The sequence below is a fragment of the Podarcis filfolensis genome (genome assembly GCF_964270895.1).
Source record: "Podarcis filfolensis genome assembly, chromosome: 3".
Classification (NCBI taxonomy): Eukaryota; Metazoa; Chordata; class Lepidosauria; order Squamata; family Lacertidae; genus Podarcis; species Podarcis filfolensis.
This window is the reverse complement of record NC_139606.1, coordinates 52,316,838-52,341,268: the sequence shown is the minus strand read 5'-3', so window position 1 is coordinate 52,341,268 and position 24,431 is coordinate 52,316,838. Positions and strand designations below refer to the sequence as shown.

At 40.5% G+C, this 24,431-nt stretch overlaps 1 protein-coding gene and 1 long non-coding RNA gene across 3 annotated transcripts in view; one reads left to right on the top strand and one right to left on the bottom strand.

Annotated features, from left to right (window-relative positions):
* Positions 1–22,283, bottom strand: part of SLC16A10 (solute carrier family 16 member 10) — a 41,951-nt gene extending 19,668 nt beyond the window's left edge. Inside the window, exons 1-4 of the mRNA XM_083608613.1 lie at positions 21,780–22,283; positions 21,221–21,745; positions 3,215–3,359; positions 59–491 (exon numbers count right to left, since the gene is read on the bottom strand). Coding sequence (XP_083464739.1) covers positions 59–491; positions 3,215–3,359; positions 21,221–21,644 — 1,002 coding nt within the window. The 5' untranslated portion in view covers positions 21,645–21,745; positions 21,780–22,283. The remainder of the gene's footprint in view (positions 1–58; positions 492–3,214; positions 3,360–21,220; positions 21,746–21,779) is intronic.
* Positions 22,284–22,395: 112 nt separating this feature from the next.
* Positions 22,396–24,431, top strand: part of LOC310760355 — a 31,740-nt gene continuing 29,704 nt past the window's right edge. Inside the window, exon 1 of one of the 2 annotated variants that reach the window (XR_014546917.1) lies at positions 22,396–22,673. This is a non-coding gene — a long non-coding RNA (uncharacterized lncRNA). The remainder of the gene's footprint in view (positions 22,674–24,431) is intronic. The other variant, XR_014546918.1, reaches the window with a different exon arrangement.

Below are 24,431 nucleotides of genomic sequence, written 5' to 3'. Positions count from 1 at the left end.
TTCCTTTAGAATAATATATATATCTATCTATATGAGAGAGAGAAATAAGTTTACTTACTAGGTGCACATAAGGTATGAAGTATCCAAATAAGGCAGCTGGGATCCCAATAGCCCAGATTAGATAACTCTTAATTTTAAAAATGGAAAAATTAAAAATATTTTTTGCAGGAGGAAATGTGGACTTGCTCTTTTCCCCATTTTCTTTGGCAGTGGGAATGAGAGGTTTGTAAGTAAAACCAGCCAGGAAGAGAACGAACACAAAAATGCACAGGATCCGGAAAGTGTTGTATAAGCCAACTGAGTCAATCAGTACAGTTAAAAGAAAGGGCAGTGTTACAGTAAACAAGCTGCTGCCAGCAGTGACAATGCCATTCACCAGTCCCAGGCGCTTCTTGAAATAATGCCCCAAAATGACCAGGGATGGCTGATAGGTAAATGAGCAACCACAGCCAAATAAGATTCCATAAGTGAAGTATAGAGGTCCAAGTGAGCTACAATAAAACAGAAAAAGTTAACGGTTATGTTCTGCATATTTCTTTTATTTTTCCTTATAAAAACACTTTATGCTACCTTCTGTCCCTAAGAAGGGATCCCAAACTTTTTTAAAACAGTAAACACTAAATGCACATAAAAACAAGATAGCATTAAGAGTTGAAGTAAAATGATAGTTAGGAAGATTAATATATACTAAGAATCTGGCAGAATAATAGCATTTTAACTTCTGCCTAAAAGGCAACAGGTATCAGTTTAACCTCCTTTGAGTTGGAGTTCTGCAACTGGGACACTACTAAGGCCCACGTCATCTCACGGTGGCAGAGTGAGGAGGGAGGTCTTCAAATGTGACTTCATTTGATTTGCAGGTTTGTGGGGTAGGCTGTGATCCAGCAAACCATAGTTAAGAATAAGCACACGTTTGTACAGGCTTGAACAACAAGACAAGCTATGGTTGATCTAAAACAGAAACTGTTAATGGACTTATCTCCCTAGATTAATACACGTAATGGAAAACTGGAAGAGTTCTCTCTGAACAATATGTATTAAAACCACAATTCTGTATGCTTTGTTTCTGAAAGCAAGCTACCCACATCTTATCTTCTCCTTGAAGAGCAAATAGATTATCAGAGAAATTTATTAAAAACTTCATCTGCAGCTGTTGAACTCTATTTGCTTTACTAAGTTCCTGGAAGTGGAAAAAATTACTTATGCCAAAAAATACAGATGTGACTGATGCACAACTTTAGGTGCACACAAGAACTTGGGCATGAAGACTGGATTGTTTAAAAACATTTTTTTCCCTTCCAATGACACCCCCCTCATTCAATTCTCAAGTTCTTTCACAGATTGCTTTGAATAGTCCCTCCACTGTTGGAAATTAACATTTTAAAAATAACATAACCTCAGTTTCAAATGAAATTTGTCATGTGGCATGTATAGGGGAATTACTATTTTAAAAACAAAAACTAATTCAAGCTCCCTTGTGTACACAGCAGTTGCACAGTTCTCTGCATCCGATGTGTGTGTTCTGTCAAGATTAATGTACTATTATAAACATCATAAACCTGCTTTTTTCCATTGTTCTATAATAGCTACAAAACATAGGAGAGGAATCAGTAGAAATAAGAAACCAATATTTATGTTTAGTTAACAAAAATGGGTATATCAATAATTAGTAAGGTTTTAAGAAACAAGAACTCTCTGTGCAGGATAAATCAATGTTATTTAAAAGAATAATACATTATCTCTACTAAATATTCAAAGATAATTAAATTTGGTTGGAAAAGTATATTTCTGCATATTAATTTTACTGAAAGCTTTTAGAGCATGTTCCAGTACAACAGACTCATTCAAGGCCATCATCATTAATAAGTGAGGAAGTAGCATTAAATACTGGTTAATATTTATCAGACTTTATGACTCATTAAAACAGAGATAAAAAAGCAGCGAGCTGTGTTTGGTAGAAGAAAAGCAGACAGCCACATCTAAGATGTTTCTTCACAAATCTAGTGGGGAGGAAAAAGGGGGGGGGAGCAAGACACCAATATAACCAAACTGCTTATGCCTAGCATGTGGCATAAGGTAATAGAAGGCAAGACTGTTCTCCTTTATAAAAATCTGCTCAAATAAGCAAGAAATGCTTCTTTTCAGGGATACCATAACACCACCACTAGCCTCTTCTCCATTTTGTCTTCTCCCTCAGAAATCTTTCCCATATACAAGGTGCTTATCAATGGAAAGACACACTATCTGGCAACAATGAGGTGCTACAGGGTTCCATCATTGGAAAACATGAATGCCTCTTATTTTATTAAGAGCATAAGAACAACCCTGCTGGATCAGTCCAAAGCTATTTAGTCCAGCATTCTGTTTCCCACAGTGACCAACCCAATGCCTATGGGAATGCCATATGACAGACATGAGTGCAACAGCACTCTCCCTTTCAGCTTCCCCAACAGCTGGTATCCAGGGACATACTAGCTCCAATACCGGAGATAACATTTAGCCATCGTAACTAGTAGTCATTGGTAGCCATTATGCTAGCTCTTTCCTTGGTGCACTATCTGTGCGGCCCAGTGTATGAATTATCTTGTCTTGCAAGAATGAGCAGCAAAGAAAGGGGCTGGTTCACAGCTCCATACCCAGTTAAAAATCTCATTACTGCTTTGAACATACTACAGGACCATAGGCAAAAAACCTAGACATTCTTATAAAAGATTACTGAAGTAATCTATGTGAAATGATTTTAACCCTCCAAAGTACTATATAAATGCCAAATATCACTCTTTTATGTTAATTACTTCTGGTTCACTTAGTCAGTTTAGAAAATCATAAGGCCACAGAATACTTAAGTATATATTTCTTACATTTAAATTTTGTTTGACAGAACCTTGAGTAGACACTTGAACTTTACTTTCTTGCTTTCCTCCTGGACATATTGAGCTTAATACTTGATTATCATAAATGACAGTTTAATACTCGAAAGGCTGCCTTTCAAATATTTTGTAGCACATAAGCCACCATGCCATGTGCTCACTACCTATAAAGAATGTATGGTAAGGTCTGCAAATTAAAGCTATGTAGTGGTGGTATCTTCAGGATATATGATCAGGATGCCAGGCGGTATCATATATCGTCGGTCAGCCAAAATGGTCTAAATTAAGATACACTGCCAAAGGCCATGTGCATTCAGAAAAGTCAGTGGAATGTGTATTCTTACCTTACAAATGAGCTTGACAAAAGCCCAACAAGTGCCACTGCTGCTCCAACAACAGCTACTTTCCGGCAGCCAAATAGGTTGGTAAATACACTGACTATGGGAGAACAGAAGAAGATCATTCCCATGGACAGGGAACCAACCCAAGCTGTAGAAAAGATTAAGAATAGAACAGTTAACTTAACATGGCAGATTTCATTACATGACAAAATAGCATATAGTGCAATTATAACTAGTTTTAAAGAAACACAGAAAGAAATCTTATAAGTAAAACAAACTACTAACCAGCATTTTGTTTAACCACCAGTTTGAAAAACCTCAGGAAAACTTTAAGTTGAACTCTGGGTACTGTTGTGCAAACTAACAGCCTAAGAAGAACCTGCTGGAGCAGGCCAATGGCCCATCTACTCCAGTGTGTTGTTCTCACAGTGGCCAACCCTGTGGGAAACCCTCAAGCAGGACCAGAGCACTCTCCCCACTTGTGATTCCCCAGCAGCTGGAATTATAGGCATATTAGAGGAGCAGTCTTGATCAATTATGTTAAATTATATTAAAATTTGTATTATTCAAAAACAGAAGACTGTATGATAGAAGTTGCTAGTCAATGTAGACAATACTGAGCTAGATGGTCTGACCCAATATAAAGCAGCTTCCTATGCTAATTCCCATCATCCCTGACCACTGGCCACACTGACTAGGGCTGACAGGAGTTGCAATCCAGCACATCTTCATCACTTCCCTAACAATAGGAATTTCCTTCCCACTTACTGACATAATTTCAACAACCACATCAGTGACAAAAGCACACTATTTTATAGATCTGGTGTATGTACTCTGAGGCCAGAGATATATTCTTCCAATATTCCCTTTCACTCCCACTGTTTAATCATTCTGTTTTGTCTCTAATTAAATTAAGGTAGTAAACTCAGAGGCTTGGGTCCTAACCTTGCTCCAACCAGTGGGGAGACAACCAGTGGCGTGCTGTGAAATTTTTAATAGGGGAACAGTCAGGGCCAGAGATGGCAGCTTGTGAGAGCAATGGGACGGGGCGCGATGTCATACTTGTGAGCACCACGCCTCCCTCCCTAAGTCAGGCAGAAGCTTCATGGACTTTGGGAAGGAGGCTCCAGGCTTTAATATTCTAATATACTGGGAACATTTAGGGGACTAGTCCAGTCCCCCTAGTCTACTGATCGCACACCACTGGAGGCAACATTTGTCAGTTCCCCATGCAGCCCCTTACACTGACAAACGGGCTCCAGAGGGCTTTGGGAAACTGGCAAATGTAGTCTCTTCCCTGGTTCTTTCTTCTGTAGATGGAAAGATCCCTTCTGTTAGCAGAAGGCTACATTCGGATCCTGACAGGTAAGAATGATGCAGTATTAAAGCTGTGTGTTTGCATTATAAAGCAGCTGTATAAAACCCCACTAATATAGATGCTGGACAGTGAATGTGCTTGTGTTAATAGGGCATTCTAAATGATAGTTTCGAGTGCAAGGTTTGGAAGTGCAATTCCTGCAGTCCAGCTCCCTGGGGCACTTACATCCTCACTTGCAGAACTGATATGCAGCAGATGGGGTGAGGCAGAAGATATGGTCCAACCTTTCCCTAGGATCATTCTAGTGCTTTCAACAAGTAGTAGAGGAAACTGTCTGAATTAATGCTTACAATCATGAAAATGCTCAATGTTAATCAGAAAAAGACACATTTTTTTTTGCTTTATGGTGGACACATCTTAAATATCTACTGCAAATGTTCCTCCACATACTTCCCAATCATGACCACCAGAGGGTGTAGAGAAAAATAGATTTGGGTCCTTTGGGGCCTGAATTTCAGCTGGCAGCTAACAGCAGTTGTTGGGAACAGAGGAAAAATATTAGAGTGTGTGTACTCAGAAGCCTATAACTATATTAGCATATTTTTCCAATTAATGCCTCATACAATTTAAAATTAGAGGACTTATTTTATGATTAGTGGATGAAGAATTGAGGGATAGCAGCTATAAAACAGAGGGGCATCGTATTGAAGGGCATGAGACATAGAATAAAAATAATGATATAAAAGGAAATAAAATATGTAGCACAAAATTAAATTTACCAGAGTATTTGAACATCATAACTTAATATACTTAAGATGGCAACCCAAAAGGAAAGACCTGTTTTACACATGTTGAATCCAACAGACTAGAGTGTCCAGCAGAAGGTATATGAGGTGGCAATGATTGTGTCAAACAAAGCTTTCTCCTCTACTCTTATCCAGCAGATGCTATGGGATTTCTTAAACAGGCAGGAATCCCTAGAGGCCTAGATGCATCCTCTAACTGCCAGGAAAGTTTTCAATACATAATTTTACTCTTGTGTTTGATATAACTTGATTCCACTGTTGATGTGAGCTATATACCAGAAGCATTAAGAACAATTGCTTAGGTCAGTTTGACTTCTCCTCCAAGATGTGGATTTGATAACTGGGGTTGTGAAGGCCAGCATGTACAAGTTGGATCCTTACCCAAGAATTTCGTGATTTATTTATTTTTTTTGCCAGAATTGATAATGCTTTCTTTAGAAAGGGTTGACTTCTCAGGGGTTGAAGAAGGCAATGATTTGTCTACTCTTAAATAAACATTTTTTTAAAGATAAGGGCAGTCAAATCAATCTAGAGCCTGTTTTCAACCTCCCTTTCTCAAAATGATTTGAGCACAAGATAACACAGCAACTCCAGACATTCCTGAGTTGTGTGTTTTGGCTTCAGCTTTTGCAATGTGCCAGAAACTGCTTGATACATGATCTACTAGGGAGGACCAAGGGAAATACTTCCCTCTAAATTTTGTTCAACTTCTCAACAACATTTGATATGGTAGGCCAAAATATTTCTTTTAGCTCCATTACAAAATTTGGCTGGTGCTTGAAGGGCTGCATCCCAGTATGACAAAGAGTTTTATTACTGAGGACAGTGTTAGCAACCTGGGACTAACCAAGGTGCCTTAAGCTCCAATGCTTAACATCTACAGAATGTGAAGCTACCAAGCAACTGCAGAAGCTCTGGGGTTGACTGTCATCAGAAGATGACACCCAGGTCTATATTTCTTCAGAGAAGCAATCTCTGCCCTGAAACTGAATCCATACAAGACAAAGATTATATTAGTAGGAGCATTTCTGCCTTGGAGAGGAGTTTTATCCGTGATAGGGTGCTGTTGCCTGAGCAGGTGAATGGGTTACTGTTGCATTCAGGCCTGCTTAAGGCAGATACTCTTCCCCATTCCAAGCAGCTCAGAACTTGCTACACTAATCCATACTTCTGCAACTACCAGTAGAGGAGATGTCCTTGAAAGCTTCAAGTAATGCAAATGTAGCAAGTCTTCCATCAAAGGTCATGTCCATATTTAACCTGTTCTGCTCTAGTTACATTGGTTACCAATTTGCTTCCAAGCTCAATGATTCTTTAAAGCCCTTCACAGCTGGAACTCACAAATCTGAAAAACCAAATTTCCTATTCCCCATAAGATCTGACTAATCAGCATTGTTTGCTGCTCTGTCTTCAAAAAAGTAAGGATGATGTAACTAGAACTAGAAACTTTGCAAAAGTGTTTCCAAAGCTTTGGAAACTTCTGCCTAAGCAAATATGAAAAATAACATCATTGCTGGGATTTTAGAGAAACTAATACATTTTCCTGCAAGATTTTGGTTGATTTTGCCTTGTAGCTATGACTACTGTGTTACTACTGATTTATTTTAAAATAGTTCCAGTTACAGAAAGGTAGCCGTGTTGGTCTGCCATAGTCAAAACAAAAAAAAATTTTTTTTTTCTTTCCAGTAGCACCTTAAAGACCAACTAAGTTAGTTCTTGGTATGAGCTTTCGTGTGCATGTATCTGACGAAGTGTGCATGCACACGAAAGCTCATTTTAAAATAGGTTTGTTTTATTCATTACTTTGACAAAAAAGTGGTTTATAGCTTACTACAAAAAAGTGCCCACTAATTTTTGCCTTTGTGTTTTAGACCAAAACTTGATCAAAACTTGATGCATTTCAGTGTACCGCATCAGGAAGAAGTAGTAAAAAAAAAAACAGTTTAGAACACCAATATAACTTGTCTGATATGGCAAATTTTTGTTTGCCACTATATTCTGAGTACAGCAGCATACTTAAATGTTTAAATAAATATTTAGCATTAAAATGTGAGTTCACATATCTTTTATATCTCAGCTCCACTGGCAAAGCTTCAAGGTAACAAGCAAATTTGGCAGCAGGGCAAGACGGCCAGGGCTGACTACCTTTTTGAAATTCCCAACTCCCAAGTAAATAAAGTCAAATACAAATATAGATATCTAGGTAAGCAGCCAGCACCATACCCTCCAACATTTATACTATAAAAATAGAGACGTCCTAAGGAAAAGCAGGACATTCCTGGATCAAATCAGAAACCAGGACAGCTGTAAATCCGGGATGGTCCCTGGAAAATAGGGGCACTTGTAGGGGCAGCAGCAGCAGCATTGTGGAGGCGCTCCACTTTATTGTTATATCACATGGGTTACTATTTGCCTGCTTTTCTATTGTGTAGTCACAACAGCATACAATTTAGCACCCAGATACAACTTGTGGCCAGAACTGTAATTTCTTAGAAAGACAAGATGCATAACAAAATCTAGATTTCTAGAATAGCAAAATAGACAAAGTTGAATCTAGAGATTATAGTGTTGTGGAGAAAGATGGTGGAATTTATTAAGCAGAGGTTGAGCTATGTTACGTAGATATCAAAATCTGATATACAGCTATTGCATTATGGCCTGTTAAATAAGGATTACAAGAAAGAGGAAGGATAATCTAGAGCATGGGTAGGCAAACTAAGGCCCAGGGGCCAGATCTGGCCCAATTGCCTTCTAAATCCGGCCCATGGATGGTTCAGGAATCAGTGTGTTTTTACATGAGTAGAATGTGCCCTTTTATTTAAAATGCATCTCTGGCTTATTTGTGGGGCATAGGAATTTGTTCATTTCCCTAAAAAATATATAGTCTGACCCCCCAAAAGGTCTGAGGGACAGTGGACCAGCCCCCTGCTGAAAAAGTTTGCTGACCCCTAATCTAGAGTCTGTCCTGGATTTCACTTCCCCTAAAACCATTACCTCAATTTACTCCATTGTGGTAAAGCATAATGGGGTGAAATACTAAACAGATGTTTGTCTGCAGAATGACTGACAATAACAATAGTTGCTCAATCTGTACTTTCCACATTATTTTTAATAGTACGTTCAAGCCCTAGTCATGGTTTAACTGTAAAGCGTAGTTACAAATTATCAATAAAGACCTAAGAAGTTTATAAAAAATATTTAAAGTAAAAGCAGCCACCAGAAATTAACAGCAGATTAAATCATATTCTTGCTGCAGACATTTATTGGAAGTAATTTATGTCATTTTATTGAGTTCTGCTAAACATCATCTCCCTCACATTAGCCAAGACACAATGAAATGCCTGAGGCAAGCTCCAGCTGCTTTCTTGCTTCAAGTGGAGGGAGGAAAAGCTGTGCAGGAAGAGTGCAGGAAGCTGTGCCACAAAAGACCACGTGTCCTTAAGCTCTTTTCAGACTTTGGGTCCAAGCATAGCCAAAAAAACCCCAACAATCTGGCTGCAATGTACCTATAAAGGTGCCTAAAAAGAAACAAGCTGCTTCACTTAAAAACTTAGCACTGTAACAGGTCAGCAGAGCCAGAGGCCTGTTGCTTGCTGATCAGACAGGAAGGACTTGACTGGGAGCAGAGGTGAAGGGTCTCCCCTTCTGAGATAGCTTGGCTTGGTGGAGTGTGAATGGCTCTGATACATATCCTCTGAAGTTTGATTCATACCCATTTTACTTCTTCTGATATCAGAACCCTTACCCATTTTTTGTTTAAAAAAAAGGTATAAACCCTTGGGCATGGTAATCCATTTTCCAGTCCCCAATTTAGAGCTTATTTTACTCAGCTGAAAATACTCCGGGTAAAAAGACATAATCTGTCATTTAGGCAGAAACAAAGCAAGCCCCTTTGAGGCCGTGATCTCCTTGCTTAGTGCCACCTGCCATTTCACATTTCAGTACTGTGACTAAATTAATGGTGACCCAAAATAGCCAAGTTCTGTGACTAAATTAATGGTGACCCAAAATAGTCAAACTGAAGGGATGGGACCTGACAATATGCTGAGCTACCTGGACTCAGCTTGAAGGCATCCATACTAGGGATAGCCTATGCTTGGTACTGCTCCCTCACCAGGACTAGCCCAGTGCTATTGCTGCCATCTGAAAGGAGGATGCTTCTTGTCTAGGATACAGGATTGTAGGCAGGGAAAATAGGCAGGGAGTAAATCTCCTCTTAATGTCAAGTCTGGCTTTCTTCTTTGCACAGAAGAGCTGGCTGTGTGTGTGTTTCTGCTTGCCAGAAGACAATGTGGGAAGTACACTCCACTTTGCAGCCAGTTCCACTGTTCTCCTTCATGGGGAATGCAGCAGATATGTGGCAGAAACTTCCTTCAACATGGGACAGAAACTGCTTGCTGACAATAAAGGGCTTCTCTTTCTTCTCCTTTAGCTTGAATGATGAGTGTATCTATTTGCCACAACAGACTGCTGATTCAGTGAAGGGGTCTAGAGAGATTCTCCAAACTTAACAATGGGTAAAAGTTGGCATCTGACCAGATTATCCATGTAACATTTCCCCATGCTTGCTGGCTGACCAGAGATAGATTAGGCTCCCTCCAACTGAAGATGTTGGAGTTTGATGAAATTGCCAACACTTGCAAACTCTCAACTTGCATGTGCTAAGGGACATTACTGTAGATTATGTCCTGCTAGTCGCTTTGCTAGGCACGGAGCTGGGCTGCCAAGAACATGAGGTTGTCCTTTCCCAGGCTGTTGCCCAAGCAGGTGTGGAGAAAGAAAAGTGGCACAGAATGCCATCTTTTACTTCTCTGAAGCACCTTGATGACCACTGAAGGAGGGAACAGGGCACTAAACCTGAGGGGCTGAAATAACGCCTTGAAACTCTGGGCAGCTGGCCCCTGCTTAACCGGGAGGAAGCTGGATGCTACATGTGGGGAGCTATGAGGGGGTATTCTCACTACCCCATGTGGTTGTCCCGCCCCACCACCACCAAAAGAAGGCTGTATGGATCTATGATCCACAGAGCATTGGGCATTACCACTACAGTGGAACCTCGGGTTGTGGACGTAATCCGTGATGGAGGCACGTCTGCAACCTGCAGCGTTCGTAACCTGCAGCGCCATGTCTGCGCACGTGCATGACGTGACTTGGCACCTCTGCGCATGCGTGAAACACGATTTAGCGCTTCTGTGCATGCGCGAGCGGCGAAACCCGGAAGTAACCCTTTCCAATACTTCCGGGTTTCCCGCAGTCCACAACCTGAAAACACATAACCCAAACATTTGTAACCCAAGGTACCACTGTAATGCCTAGTGCTCTTCAAAACATTTCTCCCCACTACTTCTTTCCGTCTTTGTGTAAGCTACTTCAAAGCAGTAGCTCAGGAGCAACAGTGTCGTCCTGACATTCTCTAGAAGGCAGAGCCCGAAACAAGATTTCTATTCTCCTTTAAGGAAAAAGTGTATTCCTATTCACCCTGTCTTCTCTTTCAAGAGAAGTTAATTCTTTGATGTATGCTCCACTCCTTCTGACTGAGAATAATACACTCATCTGCTCTAACAGTACAATCCAGACTACAGCTCTGCTGCAGCTCTTCTGTACTGCATGTTACATACAAAAGACCATCACAGAAATGTGCTTGTAATCTGAGTGAATAAAGCAAGTCACAGAGGAAAGACAAACAACTTCAGGGTCAACACAGTCCTTTGATTTCTATTTCTCACCACTTGGAAGTAACAGATGACAAGTTATATACTTGTTGCTTTATAACTATACCTCTTTAGTCAGTGACATTAAATGTTTTTTTAACACAATGTTTCAAACTTCGTATATGAAATGCATGCAAATAATTGCTGTTAGAAGAAGCAGATTGGCCATTTATGTAGATACAAGTGTACAGTATCACATTTGTATTACATTAGAAACACATACAGTTCAATATAAACCATTTTATATTTACTAGGTTGGAACAAGTATGAATGTTTACAGTTTCTATTACATTGTACTTAGCCTTGTCTAACCCTTTAGCAGGAATTATTTTGATAAATTAATTTTATAATGAGAATTACAGTGATATGATTTATAGGTTGTTTTATAGCTTGCCAGAATAGCTGTTGGAATTCTTTTATTTCTTCATTACACATAATTAGCAACCTTGCAATTTTCTACCTTGTAATTTTCAATGAAAAGGTTAACAATTATGCCTAATACGCTCTAGGTTTGTAAGAAAACAGAGACACATTCAGAAAGCTGACTTCTGCTTTTCAAAAACAGGTGAATTCAGCTAGAACAGAACAGTACATTTTGTTTCAGATGAACAGGGATGCCCAGAGGCAATTTTCAAGTCTATGCCCTTTTAACTTGCTTTTCTTTTTCTTTTATTATTTCAGAAATGTATACACTGCTTGATTGTAAAAAAACAAAACAAAAATCAAAGCAATTTACAAATAGATAAAACACTAAAATCAATTTAAAAATACAACAGTACTTTAAAGCATACAAAAGTTAAAATACTAAAACAAATTAAAATTACCTCAACTTTCTAAGCATCCGAGTAGGCTTGTGTGAACAAGAATGTGCCTCCAGCCATTAGTCCTAGAAAGTTGAATGCCAATTTATTTATTTATTAAATTTATATCCCACTTTGGGCTCCTCTTGGAAGAAGGGCAGGATAAAATTTAATAAATAAATAAATGCAATAATCAAACATTATCTAGCTCCCATGCAAAGCACCTGAAAATAGTAGTGAAATTGACAAGCTTCATCATCACCTCTAGGGGAAGTCTGGAGAAGCACCTTCACCACAGAGTTGAGCTAGGTTTAACTCTAACCCATTAGCACTTTTACAGTTGATCTTTGATGTCTCACACATTCATTCAGGTTTTTGCAAGATATTGCAAATAACTACATTATATTGCATCATCCTCCAAGGAACTCAAAGAAGCATACATAGTTCTCCATTCCCCTATTTTACCCTCACAACAACCTTGTGAGGTAGGCCAGGGCTCATTGGAGGCTGGTTTATTACAATGAATTAGGCACTGCCCACCACCCTCACGTCTGCCCTCAGGTAGCCCCACCTGCCTGCTTTCTTACAACCAGCTCAAGGGGTGACAGTGCCTGTCAGCTTTCTCCTCCTTAGTCTGTGTTGCCCTTGTAGAATTCAGCAGGGAGGAAGATGAGGAGGAAATGAGAACAAAATGAGAATTATTTGGCTCTCCTGTCATAGGTTCTGGCTCCACCAATAGTTGGTCTCCCTGCTTTCCATCCTGGGCCTCCCTAGTCCTACACGAACACTCTTAGAGTCAGATTCATGTACCTAGCACAATCCAGCACAAAGACTCTGGCTAGTGCAACAGGACTTTCCCCCATTTCCTCCCCCCCCCCATCATGCCTCCTGAAGATCTGCTCTGGAGGGTTGGGAGAATCCCCAGAACAGCACACAGAGGCAAGGGCGAAAGGGAGATGCTTCCATCATTGCAAGCATTTCTGCTTGATGGAACAATGTCCTAGTGCCACGTTGAATTCTACCCTTAATCATCATTCTGGCTTCTTGTGTCACAATCAACGCTATTTAATTTTCGTTCATGAATAGCAAATGCAATAGGGTTTTTTTGACATCCAGCTACCAATGATTTTTACAACAACAGAAATTTAACTGAAATAAATAGATGGGATGGGGTCTGCAATATCTATCAAGGTTGGAAAATGAATATGCCACATCCTTAACAAACACAAATCATTTTATGGTATCCTTTTAAAACAGATAAATTTCTGTGGAGATCTAGTTGTCATTGAGGGAAGAATTAAGGAGAAAACCAAGGTGATAAGCATAACAAAGGCCCTAACCTTGAATGGGAGGTCAAAGGCCTTTCAAATAATTTATATACAGTTATGCCATTGCCTCCCTATAGCATAATTTATTAAGCCCCAATACATTCAACTTCTACATAAAATATGGTAAAAAATATTTTTGTACAACAAGAACATGTGGTTTGTTTGTTTTTTAACTGCAGGAGAAGCTCTGCAATGAGTGTGAAGGAGAGTGACTGCTTTAGTCTCTTGGCACCAAATTTAGAAACTCACGAATTATGGAATACAAGGCCTTGACAATTAAATATAATGAGGAACACAATTGCTCCTCATTTAGTCATTATTTAATGTACCCATTACTTACACAATGCAATTTTTAAAATAGTTTGAGCCACTTGTATGTAAAAACTCATGCTGGGTAAAGCATAAAACAGAAATATCCCAAGAATCCTCCACTTTCAACACAAGATGGGATACTGCTAACATCTAACACTTCCTGTGATTACAATGATTATTTCATACATATGCTTTTTTAAAAAGTTTAAACATACTTGGAGAGTGAGTGCTTCTGTGCATCCTTTTACAGAGATGAAAGGGATTGCATAGGATCAGGGCTCAAGATTGGTCATACTCAGAACAGACCAATTGATATCAATGGACTTATTTGGTCTACTCCAAGTATGACTGTTGTAACCCAATCTTAAATAGCTAAGAACTCACTAGTTAACTCACTAGTTAATGACACTTTCAGTCAAGGTTACCTGAACTCTCCACTATGCTTTTGTTTGTCAAATATTCTCCCATGGTTAAAAATGGCACTGTGTCCCCATTTAAGGGTTCAGTATCCCAGTTCCTGGCTAAAAATAAATAAGGCCAAACTGTTCTTTGCACCACAGCATTTCCTGAAAAGGTTTCATACTGGGCTCATTAATACCAGCTCTGCATGGGTAATTAATTGGAAAAAGTCTGTTTGCTACATATCCTTATTATCTCAATAGCTGCAATGATGAACAGCCAGAAGCATCACAGCCAGACACTGGAGAGATCTTCCAGGAGTCAGCATGGACCACTGGTACCAAATCATATGGGAAACAGTCTTACTAGAAAAGCTAACCAACAGACTAAAACTGACACGGGGACAAATAGAAGAGGATGTCTTCACCCTAGTATGGCTCCCTTTTATTACATATACAACCTAACAAGACAACAACAAGAACTCCCCGACAGCATACAAATCAATATGGCTAACTTGACACCCAACCCACCCACCCCACATGCAAATGAATCTTCCCCCTCTTCTGCATACAACACTAACATCTCATTTATTAAAAAAAAGTTGCAATGCTGAGTGTGAGGACAAAAGAGACCCTAGTTAAAATATGGGCAGAGAAAATCAATAATAGTAATTATCTCAAAGTTTTCTTAGAAAATTAATTGGTTCAGTTTCAGAACTTTCCTGCAGCCTGTTTAGGCTTCAGCCCTAGCCACACTTATCTGGGGGTGAGTTTACACACAGGGGGGAAATGCTATAAATAACTCAGAATTAGATCATTCTAACAACAACAAAAAAAAAACCTCTACGAAAACGCGTATAAAAATTCCCCTGCTCTCTGGCACCATATGGTGTTGCATGTTCAAATCATTGTTTTTTCACTAATGTAGCTGAGTCCTGGGAATAGGTCCTATTGTACTTTGTGCCACTTACTTTTGAATAGATACAGGATTGCACTGACCATAAATTAGTATACTTGCATTAAGCATGAATCCAATATGGTGTGTATAAATGTTCACATGGCTTTTGTGATTCAAACACAACTGAGTGCAGCACTGTCTAAGATGGATAAAAGAACCCTGAATAACAGTAGAACAAAGGCTTGCTTACGGCAATATATTTGAAAGTGTCATTGACTGCTGTGAAGTACAGAGGCATGAATAGGTAGGAAATGCTTGATTTTAATAGAAAAAACAAATCTCACCCCAATGACTCCACTAATGTAATGTGTAGTTTGGCTCTGAAATAGACAGAGGAGGAAGGTCAGCTTGAAAGTCTAAAGTGAAGTGGTGATACTGAGTCAAACCCTATACAGTGGTACCTCGGTTTACAAACTTAATCCGTTCCCGAAGTCCGTTCTTAAACTGAAACCGTTCTTAAACAGAGGCGCGCTTTCCCTAATGAGGCCTCCCGCCACCAGTGCTCTTCCATCATTCCAGTTTTGCGAAGTTCGTAAACCAAATCGTTCATAAACAAGACTGTTCTTAAACTGAGGTACCACTGTATGCATCTACACAAAAGTGAGTCCCATGGTACTACATGGTATGTAGCTATAGCACTGAGGTCTTAAACAGAAATAAATCTTATCTCTGCGAGGAAGAGGACATAAAAGATCTTGACACTCTGATGACTAGTTACAGGAACAGCAAATTAAATTTAACTAGTTAAATTGGCATTCATGTTTCCTGTCCATGGCTCTGTAAGAAAATTGCTAGAAAAATAAAACGCTGAGTTTGGAGCAAACTCACAGAAATTTTATGTAATTATTTTAGAAACGATTGTGAGGTTCTTTGAGAAAGGCATATTGAGTTTGAACCAGTAAATTAGTTTTAGACTTTGACTTGCTTATATTGCAATTTCTATAAATTGTGATAAGTAATATCTGTAACCTTTGAATAACAACTTAAGGTTTGATCATAGTGCAAAGATCACAATCTTTTTGTCATATGAACAGGGAAGCTTCTCAGCAAAAGTGTTTTTCATAGTGTTATTGGATTGTAGGCTAAATTCTAACTGGAACATTCTACTGTAATTTTTTTTTAAAGTATTTTATTTTTTGTAGCATATTTCCCTGGTTAAATAATTGAAAGTTCCAGTTGTGTACTCAGAAATTCCTGAGAATTCCAGGATTTGTATATTTTAAACTGATGGGAGTGGGGTCATAATAAGAAATGCAACAAAGGGATATGTTCTCTATAGATTGAGTGACACCTTCCTTTTAATGTAAAATAGCATCTTAGGGAGATTTTTGCTGAAGAATCATAGTTCCAATCCTAATGCCTCTTTCATTGTAGCACTATTTAAATTAAATAAATTAAACCAATGCCAACATGCAGTTCTCAGTTTTAACCGTGGGCAGAATGTGTCTGAGATTTGTTGTAGCTTCACTAATGTATCCCCTGATTAAATGAAATGCAGCCACAATCCTAATTATGGAGCTTTTGCGGACTAGATTCAACTTCATCAGATGTATAAATTTCACAAAAGCTTATTCTACCACATGGAAGGCTAATCTGTGGTCCATATCCAGCCCTGCAAGCCAGAAATGTGGTTTGCCAGTCCTGAGCTTTCTCTCCTAATTTTCACACTGCTGTACTAAGTTAGGAAAGTGGGTGATACAATCCCTCTACCCACTCAAAACACCACCTTTTACATTCCAGAGGGGCTCATAGTCAATGTGACCTCCAGGCTGAAAAATGTCAGCCATTCCTGCTCTACAATTAACATTTACAGTTGACATCAACTAAGTCTTAGACATACTCAAAAGAGACCTACTGAAGTCAGTGGACATTATTACTTTGATTTCTTTCTCATTCTTGATCATAAGGTCCCTGGGTAGGTGAAGTAAATTTAAAAACATAATTAAAATCAATGATGTTTAAAATTGTTTTAAACTAATTTAAGTTAATAGTCTTAATAAATTTCAGTGGGTCTAATTCTGTGTATGCCTTAGCTAGATCTACAACTCACTATCTTTAAATGTATCATAAGCCTACTGTTTTGCAGCAACAAACTAACAGTTACTCCTCTGTATATACATTGACTTTGCACACTCTAGAAACAATGCAATACCTATGGGCTCTTCAAAAGCCCACTGATTCCCAACAGCTGCAGATATTCAACTATACCATATGTTCTGGTAGCAAGTTTTTTATACTCTGCTCTTTACAGAGAAAAGGCAAGGTAAAGCAGAGAAGATAAATCAAGGGAATGTAAAGACCTTTCAGGTCAAGCAGTCAGTATTTTGTTTCCAGAAAGAAGCCTCAGGACTTCAGAACAGAATGAAGGAGATGTGTACACTAGAAGCCTCAAGTGAATACTTTAGATGTCCTGGCAAAAGTCCATCCCACACTTGCTTTGCAATGGCAGAAGCTACCAGTTCTCTGAGTGACACTACATGAGGAAGGTATATTGACAAGCCACTAGCAGGTCTAGATCTTCTACCAAGAGACCAATCTCTTCTGTTCTTGTTTCACAAAGTCTATAGTCACTCCATCAGTGCTATGGCAGGATCAGTATATCCTGACAATAGCTCAGCTGAAATATGTGCTGCTATCATAATGACAGGAGCACCGCAAGTCCAGTAATAAAATGTTTGGTTTAATGCAAACATCTAGTGTCTTGCCTAGCAATTTAACATAGTGCTGTACCAATGATGTAAATTTTATCTTCTATAAGCAACGATTTTATTATTTTCAAGCTACACATCAGATAGCAATATGTTTTTTCTTACATCCCCCACTAGAAAGCTTTAAAATGGAGGTTCTAAAATATGATCCAAGATCCAGAAAGGCCTGTGCATGCACAGAAACCGGCCAAGTCTCCCTACATGCAGCAGCCTTTCATGCATCACTGAGTACTAGTCTACAGGAGTCCAACCTTTGAGTGGTGCAAGTGTCACCACTGGCCATTCCCATGTGCACGCATGCAGTGCTCTGGAACCCAGAGTGGCTCAATAGCCATATTATTATTTTTTCAAAACAAGCATAGGAGGCACATAGCACTCTAATAATTAGACTTTTCTGAGTACTTGGCAATTTTTGACAATTCTGTAAACTTTTAGAACTTTCATAAGAATGAAGCACACCTCCAGCCCAAGTCAGAGCAATTATCCAAAGATTACTGCTTATTAATTCACTTATCCTCTTCAGTGAGCAAAAATAATGGGGATTAGGTTGCCTTCACCTTTTGTGAAGTTCATGCTCAGTTTCAACCAGATGCTTGCAGTCATGATAATTAATTATAACAGGAAGACATGCTAATTGGATTAAGAGATACATGTACCTATTTTCTTTCCAGTTGGAAGTAGTTGTTTCTCTCAGAGATCATTAGAATAGACAAATTAATTACCAGGGATTGGAACAAAATGTGTTCCTTCTATTCTCCCCTGGCAGCTTATCCAACTATCAAAGCATTTATCAAAGCTGTAGGAAAAATATATAGGGTTATATCCAAAATGGGAGAGTGTAGTGGAAAGCATTTTTGCTTGCACAAGCTGGGTTATATGTGCTTTTTATTCACCCTTCTAGCTACTTATTATGTTCCTCCAAAAAGTTGCAGCAAATGTCTGGGTACTTTCTGGAACTTCATGGGATGTGCTTCAGAGGGCTGCAGTAGGAAAGAGAAGATTTTTTTAAAATTGGGTGTCCTATTTTGTTTAAACAGAAGTGCTTTATGCTAAGGAAAAGCCACTACTGGATGCAATTCATAAGAGCTAAACTTTAAACAGAAGGTATTTCAAACTTTTATTCAGTTTAAGGCAGAGTTGAGATAAGGAGTGTGGGTTGAAATCCTATACATATTTACTAAAGTAAACCTCTGCTTCAGATTGGGTTCCAGATGTAGTTGTTACATAGTTAATTCAATTTTAAGCCAGATGAACAGAAACTTTGTCTACTAGAATAATTTCCCTTCTACATACCAGGAGCTTCCTGAAAGTCTTGGTGCTCAGCAGGAAACAGTCTACAGTTGCTAAAATTTGTTTTGATACAACAGAGAAGCACCTCCCAAGGCCACTATTAATTTAAACAAGATTTGTTCTAGCTGACTATTCTTTTTCAGTTATTATCCAAAAGAAACACACTGTTGATTACAATAGGGGGCAAATTTGAAAGACTGCATGTGTTCAGACGGATTTTATATTGCCAAGATTTCTTGAAGATTGACACTAGTTCAAAACAGCTGTTCAAATAGTTGCAAGTTTTGGATAAGTTAGCAGTTTACATAGACATTTCTGATTCACATTTATTTACGTTAAATGACACAAAATCTGTTAAAAGTGTTTTGCACATAAGTAGCATTATCACAATAAATCAGAAAAATTCATTTATATTTTAAGGTGGACCACAGAAACCAATTTCTGCTACAAACTCAGTGGCTAGTCTTGTAAAATTTCCTTTTCAGTCTCAGCTCACACATCTGTGAAACAGATTAGCAGAAACCTGCAGAGTTACTGCAAAGGTGAGAAAATAATTATTTTAGACACCCAATGGAAAAGCCTGAATAAGAGGAGACTGAAAAGAAACATGATAGCCATCTTCAAACATCTAAAGGGATGGAACATGGAGCAAGCTTGTTTTCTCCTGCTCCGGAGGGTAGGATCTGAATCAATGGATTCAAGTTACAAGAAAGAAGATTCCAGCAAAACATCAGGAACACCTTTCTGACAGTAAGACCTCTTGGAAAGTGGACTCTTGGACTCTCATTATATGGGGGATTTTAGGCAGAGGTTGGATGGCCATCTGTCATGTATGCTTTGCAGGGGATTGGACTAGATGACCCGCAGGATCCCTTCCAACTTTATATTTCTATGATTCTATGAGTATTGTTGTCCTGCTGGTTACAAATCCTTAGCCAAACCTTTAAACCCAATTCTGTTTAATTTTCTTTCTTTCAGAAAACAGAATCTACAAACTCTTGCACAAGCTAGACAGAAAGAGAGGGTGAAGGAGATACAGAAGTAAAATACACATCCAAAAGCAGAAATCCTATCAGGACTGCATTGTTCAGGATCATTAAAAGAAAAAGATTGTGAAGAGCTCCAAAAGGCTTCTACAAATTAAGTGAATGGGTGGTGAAATATGAAATAGAATTCAACATAAAAAGTGTAAAGATATGAATGCTGGCACAAAAAAATATTAATTTCACATATGTGGATGGGGTCTGAACTGGCAGTGACTGACCAGGAATAAGACCTCAGGTTTGTAGTAGCTTGATGAAAATGAAGAACTACTGTGCAGTAGCTGTGAAAAAGGCAGATTCCATGCTAGAGATTATTAGGAAAGGAATTGAAAATAAAACTCCTAATATTATAACACCATTGTACAAATCTATTGTGCAACTGCATTTGGAATACTGTGTACAGTTCTGGTTGCCTCACCTCAAAAAGGATATTGTAGAATTGGAAAAGGTTCAGAAAAGTGTGATCAACATGACCCTTAAAAGGGAATAAAGCAACACCCATATGAGGAAAGGTTGCAATCTTTGGAACTTTTTAGTTTAGAGAAAAAACAAGTAATAGAAGTTTGTAAAAGTATACATGGCATGGAGAGAGTGAAAGTTTTTCTCCCTCTCATAACACTAGAACTCATGGGCATCAATGAAGCTGCTGCTGGAAAATTCAGGACAAATAAAAGAAAGTACTTCATACAGTGAATAGTTAAAAGTATGGAACTCTGCTCCCACAGGAGGCAGTGATGGCCACCCACTTGGATGGCTTTAAAAGAGGACATATTCATGGAGAATATGGCTCTTAATGGCTACTAACCGTGATGGCAATGCTCTGCTTCCATGATCAGAGGTTGCAATGCTTCTGAACACCAGTTGCTTGCAGGTTTCCCGCAGGCATCTGAATGGCCACTGTGAGAACAGGATGCTGGACTAGGTGGGCCACTGGTTTGATTCAGCAGGGCCCTTCTTATGATATTTTTGTTTTAAGGACGTCACACATAGTCCCAGAACAATGGGAAGCAGGGCAGTAACTTTCCCCCAAATAGAGGGGGCAGATTCTGCACATACACAGCGGCAACTGCAAAACGTTAGCGCCTGCTCCTCCTTCACCCAGCCCGCCCACCAATTCGGAGGTTTTGTCCTGTGCACAAAAAACGAATAGGTGGTTTTAAATCTGAACACAAGCCACCTTCGCCCAGAAGTGCTCCAGCCCAGTCTCTCTCGCTTCCTATCACCTCCCTATCTCTCTAAACGCAAAAGCAGGAGCCCCGATTCAGAGGCGGTTGTGGGGGGGGTCTCCATTCCCGCACCTCCCGCCTTCCCCTCCGCCCCCCCCCGCACTCACTCACCTGTCTTGAACGTCAGTTGCGGGTCGTTGGGGTCGCCGAACTCCTTGAGCATGGCTTTGAAGAGGACCCCGCACGAGTTTTGGATGCCGAACACGGCGCCGTTGCACCACATGGAGGCCAGCATGACCACCCACCCCCAGCCGCCCTCGGGGGGCTCGAACGGCGCCTCGCCTCCCTTCGGCGGCGGCGTGGGCGGCTTCTGCAGCTTCTTCTCCGGGGGGCTCCCGGCCGCCGCGAACGCCGTCACCGGGGGCGGCTCCCCGGCGGCTGCCTCCAGCGAGGAGAGCAGCGTCTGGTGCGAGCACCACTCGCCGCCGTTCTCCTGCTTCGGCTCGTCGCCCAGCGCCTCGCTCCCCTCGAACGGGGCCACGGGGGCAGTCGGGACGGCGTCCCCCGCTCCCACCTCCTCGCTGACGGGAGACATCGCAGCCCGCCGGCGGGAGCTACGCGGAAGGAAGGAAGGAAGGGAGGCTGAGGCGGCCTCACGCGGCTGCTCGCTCCCTCGCTCTGCCCCCCTCTCTCTCGCTCCCTAGCTCGCTCTGCCTCTCAGGAGCCCAACCGCCGCCGCCGCCTCTCGCTCCCTCCTTAGCTCCGCCGAGGCAACGCGGTCATCTCTCTCGAAACAGGAATGAGCGGGTGAGGGGGGTATCAAACTTCTCGACAGGAAAAGAAACTCAGCGCTTTGAAAACATATATATAATATATACAAATAGATCTATATAATTCCCCCGTATAAAATTCTCCCTCACAAACCGGCCCCTGAGGGTGGTAAATTCGCTCAAGGCGCCTTCAGGTTATTTTAAAGGAGTAACTCCCCACCCCCACCCCGCGCGCGCCCCACCAAGGGGCGTGGCTGGCAAAGGGGCGTGCTCCCTTGCCACCACCTTCTCCGTCCCCCTAATCCTGAGGTTCTCACTGGCTAGGAGGCGGGGAAGCTCCGCCCTCTCCGTGGGCCGCAGCGGATGGCTGGGAGGGTGAGGCGGGAGAGAAGGAGAAAAGTACAGCGTGCCAGTGGATGAGGAAACTGACTCCAGCCTTGCAGCGACGTTCGGGAGAGAACGTGCCTCTTGGCGCGCTTGCGCGCGTGCCGAGCCATAAGTCAACAGTTAACGACCACCCATGGAAGGCGGTTGGTGGAAGGCGGCGGCAGCGAATGAAGCTGCTTTCCTCCCTCAGCAGGCGCAATTTGGCGCGCGGGGAGGGGTGAAGGGGGCGGGGAAAGTGAGAAGGCAAGGTCCCCGTGAGCTTTGCGACAGAGTTCGTATAGAGATATATATGAAAACACATACACTGCTATACTGTATATAAAACGTAAAGTATAGAAAGAGCGGCCCCAGAGGCTGGAACCGTAACACACACAAGGCAAGGTGTGTGTCTGTGACGTCAGTCGCCTCCCCAAAGTCAGCGACATACTTTCCTGGCAGGGCGACAGGGAAACAAAGGTTCTGCCAAGGTACAGGACAAAGGGGCAAGCCTTTTTCCCAGAGTTCAATTGCTTACATATGGGAACACAGGTCCAAGAAGAAAAAGAGGAAAATATGTTTGTGCTGGGCATCGATTACTTACTGAGCCACATAGCACAAATGGAGATAGGTCTCTTTACTTTAAAAGTAAAATCCAGAGGGGGAACAGCAGGGTTTATACACAAACACCTTATAATAGATTTACTGTATAAGCTTTTGTGGACTACTCCCTTTTGTCGACACACACACAATCACAATCACTTTCTCCTTTTCTGATAAACTTGTGACACAGGAGGAATTTGGTCTGTTTTTCACAGGAAACAGATGCAATCTGCTGTTGCCAGTTTAATGTTCTTGCAGATCACAGCGCAACTCCCGGCCAGTCACACTTCCAGATTTTGCAGTGCTTCAGTGTGCAAAAAATACATATTTTTTTTCTCCTGAAAAATGCATTGAGAAGCATTGAAAATGTATTTTATGTAAAAAGGGTGTATGAAATTCATACAAATGCAAATTCAGGCTTAAAAACAAAAATTAACACAAAATGAGAGAAAACATACCTGTGTTTGAGTGCTAGGAAAACCGAAACAGAACTGAATCAGGCTTATGTAGCACAAATGGTACAAGTAATGCACAATAAAGAAGAAGCGGTAGGCATGGGGGGAATCCCAATATTTGCAGAAGTACCAAAAAATTGGTAGGTGCGGGGAAATGCCCAGTATAGACTGGTTGTGTTTAGTAGGTAACGAATGCTGGTTGACTGTTGAGGCCAGGGCTAGAAACCTGAATAAGAGCACTCCACACTACAACATTTTGTTGCAGCCCCCACTTGTGCCAAAATAAATCTGTTAAGGTCTTATATTGCCAGAAAACTTTGTCAGTTTTTTAAAGAGATATTACATAACTTAAACAGTCCCACAAGGACAATGTAGGCAATATATCACCATGTACAAACAAGCCAAAAGCACAATACAAAGTCAGGTGTTTACTGATATATCAATATCCTGGTTTTTGCTATTTTTGTCTTGCCGTATTAATGCCAATTATTTAGAAATGTAGGTTCAAGAAGGATCATTTACAGAATACCATAAAAATATACCACACCCATTAAAAGCAATAAAAGGGCTGTTGTTCGTTTTGTAAGCAGAGTTACTGGGGAGAAATCACTTTTAAAAATAGGATTTGGTTAAGATATGCATGTGCATAGGGGTGTCATGTTAAATGTGTAACACATCTGCTATTTAGTTACACAAGTCTGGTCTGGGAGAAACTGAGTTCTTTAAAAATACTGTACTGAGAGAGACTTTTGTAAAATTACACTTCTGATTGACTTATTGGGCAGAAAATATTGGTCACTTGTTGGATTAGGAAACTAGTCTGATGAGGGGGAGAATTCTATGCTGCTCTAATATGATTGACTAAAGGATATGTTGGCTGAAATATAAAGAGGCCAAGGCCCATAGAGGAAGCTGTCCGTCCCCCTGCACAGCAACAAAAATTGTTAAAAACAAATAATTTAACCAACAGGAAAGCCTTTGTTTTCCGTTCTTCAAGGTCCTCATGCTTTTCTCTCTCTCTCTGGCCAACCAAACCCCAAGCCACAAAAAATAAGCGGAGGCATGCTAAGCCAATCAGAACTATGCATTCTAAATTTATCCGTTTGGTCTTTCTAGTCTGCATTTTCCCTCCGCTAGCTTGCAGCACCCTGTATAAGTTTTCTTTGTGGAGGGCGACCTAGCAGCACATCT